The sequence below is a fragment of the Lepisosteus platostomus genome, chromosome 11 (genome assembly GCF_059453375.1).
Source record: "Lepisosteus platostomus isolate fLepPlt1 chromosome 11, fLepPlt1.hap1, whole genome shotgun sequence".
Classification (NCBI taxonomy): Eukaryota; Metazoa; Chordata; class Actinopteri; order Semionotiformes; family Lepisosteidae; genus Lepisosteus; species Lepisosteus platostomus.
In genome coordinates, this window is record NC_142621.1 from 32802670 (window position 1) to 32808669 (window position 6000).

At 48.4% G+C, this 6000-nt stretch overlaps 1 protein-coding gene across 1 annotated transcript; it reads left to right on the forward strand.

Annotated features, from left to right (window-relative positions):
* The first annotated feature begins 756 nt into the window (after positions 1 to 756).
* Positions 757 to 5585, forward strand: faslg (Fas ligand (TNF superfamily, member 6)). Its single transcript, XM_088599272.1, has 4 exons — positions 757 to 1339; positions 3231 to 3276; positions 3596 to 3652; positions 4647 to 5585. The coding sequence occupies exons 1-4, from the start codon at positions 1082 to 1084 to the stop codon at positions 5042 to 5044; spliced, it is 759 nt and encodes a 252-aa protein (XP_088455398.1). The 5' UTR covers positions 757 to 1081; the 3' UTR covers positions 5045 to 5585.
* Positions 5586 to 6000: the final 415 nt, after the last annotated feature.

A 6000-nucleotide genomic window follows, 5' to 3' on the forward strand; every position in this document is an offset into this window, starting at 1 on the left:
GGTAGAGCTCTAGAAGGGCTGATGATTATACGAGGAGAGAGAGAAAACCACTGGGCATTGAATATTACTGAATGACTGACAGAAGCATTAGAGAAAAGGAGGAGGTCATGCAGAGTAGAACACCAATTCTTGTAGAAGAGAGAGGAAGCTCTGGAGACGGAGTAGAGATCACAGTCTGATATCCTTCCGAGCGTCAGCCAATATGGTAACGTGGGCATTGAGAGACGACGGTTGTAGAAAGCGAGAAGATGGGAGAATGTTTTGGCTTGAGGTATAATGCGGAAGTCATCATTTTAATGCGCCGACTAGGATAGCAAGTCACATTAGAGATCATTTCAAAATCTGAGATGAAAACAGACTTTAGAGACCGTTGTCGGGAGGAAGGTGAGCTGCAAATTTAACCGTATCTAAAGCGATATGCTTTTCTGCTGGAACGCTCACGAAAAGCAATACCAAAGGGGGAGATCCAGGATGACAAAGAGGAGACTCTAGGAAGGAGCCAACGAGAAAACCTTTCAGAGCTCAGCTGGAATTAAGGCGGCAATCATCTCAGGCTGCGAGCCTTTATAGGTCTAGCGCTCCGAATTCAAATAAGTTGAATTAAAAAACTCCAGATGTGTGTTAGCAAGGTTAGGGATTAAATGGGATAATTGATAATTGAATGATAGAGGAAGGGGCGGAGCCCTCCACCCATCGGTTTCTATTTAAAGAGGAGTGCTGGCTGGCCTCAGTGTGTGTGTGTCTCAGAGCGGTGTCGAAAGCAAACGTACATGTACTTGTGCACCCCTGGACACGCGAAAGGGGATTAGCTGAATCTGTCAGTTTCTGAGACATTCAAGAGCCTATCAGAGCTGCCGATCTGCAGGCTGGGAGGAAACTGTGGGTTCTGATCTGAGTCTGAAGTACCTACGTGATTGAAACAGAGCGCAGAGGCAGAGAAAGAGAGAGTGTGTGAGAGGACAACGGAAAGGCAACAGATTAACAGGTCGCAGAGCGTGCAAGCCTGCTCGCAGAGCCGCAGAGCCGCAGAGCCACAGAGCCTGAGCGAGACCTCCAGACCAGCCCCCTGGCGTGTGGGACCATGCAGCAGAACCTGAACTATGTCTACCCTCCGATCTTCCTCATGGACAGGGCAGGTCAGGAGGCGGCTGCACCGGCTGCCAACATGGTCCCTACCTGGGTGTCTCTGCCTCCCCCCGCGAAGCAGCCGCAGAGAAGGTGCAGAAGATCCTGCATCACCACAGTGCTCGTCTTCTTGCTGTTTCTGATCCTGTGCGCCCTGGGGCTGGGTGCCTACCAAATCCTGAGAATGCATGGAGAGCTGGCACAGCTCAAGCAGGTCAGCCAGGGAGGGTCTGGGGGTGCGAACTGTCCACTCTGTCTGTGTCCTTGCGGGTGTGATGGGAGCTCCAACACTGTGTTTCCTACTGGCCGTTCGCCTGTCAGAACGTCTGTCCAGTCCTTCTGCCTGAGCGTGTGTGCAATGGTTCTGCGCTGTTGCTAAGAGTGTGGCTGCTTTGGAGGCTTGCTGCTGAATTTCAGAGGTTTTCTGCGCCTGTCCTTCTGTGTGTTATTTTTCATTACGTGTGTGTGAAGTGGTCTTTCTGTGTAGCATTATCTCTGTTTGACAGCGACATTTCACTCGAATGGGTAAACCTCAGAATAAAAGAGAAACATTACAAAGCTAAAGTTAACTAAGTTATTAGAAATGAAAGTTCTACTTAGAACTTTGTAACAGGTCTTTAAACAATTTCCATAATGGAGATTTGGGATGAACAATTTTTCAGTGCTTTTAAATGCTTCGAGTTATAAATATATAAACAAATAATAGGAAATCATTTGTGTGTGACTGCTTTGTACCAAGATCTACATCAGCAGATAAGGGGCTCTTCGTATATATGCAGACTATCATCAGATAAGATGCCTCAAGAAAACATAAATATGTACTTTTATGTGTGTGCAGGGAAGCTCAGTGGGACTTGATATGAGATGAGAGATTTGTTCATTTTAATTTGAATCACCCTAACTACTTAAAAGAAAATAAAAATAATAAATAATACATCGTCGTAATAACTAAAACATTTCATGCAATCATTGGGTGGTGAATGGGGAGGGTATATGGCCATTTAAAGGAAAGGCAGTTAACACTGGACAGTTAAACATGATTTTCAGTTTGCTGGCAGCTTTAGGTTTCAGTCTTGTGAAACGCTTGACAATCAAATGGAAACTGATGAGGTCTCACAGTGTTACAATTCATTTCCCACCTTCAGGGTGGTCAGAGCTTGATCTCCGACTCCATTCAGATCACGATGGACGTTACTGCATTTTATGAATCAAAACTCAATAGCTGACGTAAAATGAACTCAATTTGCCGTCTGCCTCATCTATCAATCGGCGACGGGTGTCTGCAGTCCTCCAGAGTCAGATTCCTGTAGGTGTTTGCAGTACCTTTCCATTGGCAACTGATTGGGACCTAAAAATTCAAACAACAATTAAGAACTTAAGATCAGAGCTAGAATTAAGACCAAAGAGTCCTTTGGCACTTCAGGAACTTACGTTGTGTTATGTCATGTATCATATCGTATTGTATCATATCATATCATATCGTATTGTATTATGACCGGATGACTCACTTTACCAGTGTGTGGAACCTTCATGTGTGGGGGAGAACCAGGGGGAGAGGAGCAGTAGGTGGTGTTAAGTAGGCACAATATTAAGATCTTCACTTAATATTAAACCTTTCTGTGACATTTAATCCAGCGCAGCTGCAGTGCGCGTTTGAGTGTCACATCTGAGCTGTGGTCAATGGTCTGCACCAACAGGATGTCGCAGAAATTCGCACTGTGAGAAGAATCAGGCACAGCCCCCTGTTACCATCGGCTCTGCATTCGGAGTTTCTGTCACTCGTACGCTGAGAAAGGGCACTAGGGCCCATTGCACTTGATTTTGCACACTAAAACAAGCACAAAACACACACAAAGCAATTTTCACAGGGGTCTGCAGACAACAGAGAAAAAAAACATAAATCTAACAGACTTACAGTAGGTGTTGGGGCTTTCAATCAAAGAATGTCTTCACTTCATTGCTGTATTTATTGAGAATGGCTGTATTTATTGCTGAGATTGTATTAAAATTGAGAATTGATTCAAAAGGTTGAACAGCAAGCAGTATGAGCCCCGGGTTGTTTATATGGAAAGTCATACTGAGTCAGTCTCTCCCTCTGTTTCCAGGCTGTAGATTCAGAGCACCAGACGCCTGTGCTGCAGAAACAAGTCGGTGAGTGAACACGCCCTCATATACTGGCCACGAGTGAGGGCAACACTCGGGCTGATCACCGGTCCCTGCTCTTCAGAGTCAGGATCTGGCCTGACATTCACATACCCCTGCAAAGCCTAACCCACTGAAAGCTTTTGTTATAGTCCTGCTGGAAACGGTGGGCTCCACTCCGCCCTAATTTGCACTTATTCCTGCCTTAGAGTAAGGAAAAATTGATTTTATGTAGGTTTTAAAAGCCATACCAGTGAAAGCTACCGAGATGCTTTGGAATGGGACATCCTGTGAAATGGGCATTAACATACCTCCTGGTTCTTTACAGGCCTACTGGAGACACTGGCAGAAAGGAGAGAGATAAAGAGGATTGCACATCTAACAGGTAAACACTTGGCCACCGCGCTGCTTCTGTAGGGATGCAAGAAGTGGGTTTGAAACTAGATTGTTATGAAGGCTCCTGGAAAGCCAGAATGAAGTTCTCTTGGCTGTGGGCCCCTGGTTTTACTGTAAGCACGGAGCAACCTTCCACATTGTCATCTAAAACAGGGTGTTGTGCTAAGACGAAAGGATATAGTGTATTTGGACACTGAAACGCCAAACTGCACATAATGGAAATATTTGCAATGCAAATGTTGATTGCAAGAACGTCCACTGGCTCGAAATGTCACACATTCTCAGTCCGAACATCTTTTTACTGCCCCGGAGATAAAATAGATGAGCTGCTCTTAACCTCCAGAATGAAAAGCGAAAGGTTTTTTTTATTGCAGTACAGTTCCCTCAGGAAAGACTTTGCAGGGGAAAGGCGTATTTTCACTATTTGCATTTCACTATTTCGGATTTGCCCATCGTGGGTTGTTCAAAGGAGCGCATGGCCATGGCCATTTGAGGGGAAGAGGTGATTTCAATGAGACACGAGCTGCTACACCAACAAGAGGCGAAATCAGTTTTCAGATAAATCCAAAATGTATGCTACTTCTCCTCGTGTGTGCCTGTGTCTTGCGATGGACTGGCCTGCTGTCCAGGGTGGAGTCCAGCATCGCAAGACAGGTTCTGAGCTTTACCTTGACTCCTGGCAGGAATACCCAGCTCTCTGATAAGGATGCTTCTAATCAACCAGGAAGCTATTTTTGGGTATTGACTCCACTTTTGTCTAAAAGCCTACCGACAGCGCAGAATGCCAAGGCTTCAGTCAATGCCTTTGCTCTACTGCTGCATAGCAGAACAAGACTGCCGGCCTCAGGCGTCTGCTGTTAGGAGTTAAAATCCACCCTGTCTGTGGCGCTCGGTTTCCACAGTCAGCCTGGTAAAAATACAGAAGAGAAAAGTTCTCTCCTGGCTCCTGACTCCAGGCGCTGCTTGTCTCTCCTGTCCCTCAGTCCTCAACGTCACCCGGGGCTCGAAAATGCTTCTGTGGGAGCCGGAGAAGGACGTCTCCTTCACCGACGGGGTGAGCTACGAGGATGGCAGCCTGCTGATCAACGAGACGGGACATTACTTTGTGTACTCGCGGGTCCGCCTGCGGGGGGCGCGCTGCCCCTCCCCGCCGGAGTTCACCCACACCGTCTCCAGGAGGAACCAGCACTCCAAGCCCAGGACCCTGCTGCAGGGGCACAAAGTGGGCTTCTGCCTGGGGGACCGCTCCTGGTCATCCAGCAGCTACCTGGGCGCGGTGCTGAGGCTGCGCCGGCTGGACAGGGTCTTCGTCAGCGTGTCCGACCCCCAGCTGGTCAGCCTTGACCATTACTCCACGTTCTTCGGGCTGTACAAGGTCTGACGCGCCCGAGCCCGGCTCACGCCAGGACGTACGGCGCTTCACTGCCGGCGATTTCAGCGAGAGGCGCTCCCATCCCCCGCAGAGAGCACCCCAGGCATCCTGGGGGATCTGTCCCTCCCCTCCTGCACGGGATTGTTCCTCAGGAACTTATACTTTCCTTACTGAGCGGCTTTCTGTCATACAGAAGCCCATTTCAACACTAAGTCCGGCAACCTGGAACTCTGAATGTATATCGCGCAAAGACGACGAGATATTTTAGTGTTTAATAGTTATTTATTTGATTTTGATATCTGTAATTTAAAAGAAGTTTTTTATAGATTTTTATTGCAACTGTATTCGCCGTCCTCTAATCCCACTGTTCTCTGGGTTCTGGGGCTGGTGTGTTGACCTGGCCAGGCCAGTTCTCAGTGCCTTCTCTCTAGGCCACATGAATTCTCATCTTTCAGTTCTGTGCAATTTCACCATTTCTAACCGTATTATTTAAAGGGAAATTAAAAAATTCAGGCCACCCAGTGGTAGAATGGCTGAAAACTCCAAAGAACGCTTTGTGGGCCCCTCTTTGTCTTCGTGTTTGGGGTGTCCTGCCGGTTTCAGACTTGAATGGCCGGAGACGACACCTTCCAGACGGATGGAATGAAGGCAGCACTTGCCGTTATTCCCGACGTGTCTGTATCCTTGCAGCCGGCACACCATGGAGGAAGTTCTGGGCTCCTGGGGGGAACGGGAGAGTGGTGGGGTGCAGGGTGGTACTGAATATCACTTGACGTGCTTCTCTGGGCGGGCTGGCTGGCTGGCTAGCATCCCCCCCCGTCTCTCGCCGCCCCCCCCTGCAGGGTGGTTTTTCTGAGAAAGCCCCTGGTGTCACGCTCCTCCGATCTGCACCAGGCGCGGCTGCCTGCTTGCTGGCTTGCAGGACGACCGCAGGGCCATGACTCTCCACACCTCCCGGCTCACTG

Excerpts from the sequence above, each read along its gene's own strand:
- faslg (XM_088599272.1), top strand. The coding sequence starts at position 1,082 with ATGCAGCAGAACCTGAACTATGTCTACCCTCCGATCTTCCTCATGGAC. Across the intron at positions 1,340-3,230 it reads AGCTGGCACAGCTCAAGCAG|GCTGTAGATTCAGAGCACCA; the intron begins GTCAGCCAGGGA and ends CTCTGTTTCCAG. Across the intron at positions 3,277-3,595 it reads TGTGCTGCAGAAACAAGTCG|GCCTACTGGAGACACTGGCA; the intron begins GTGAGTGAACAC and ends GGTTCTTTACAG.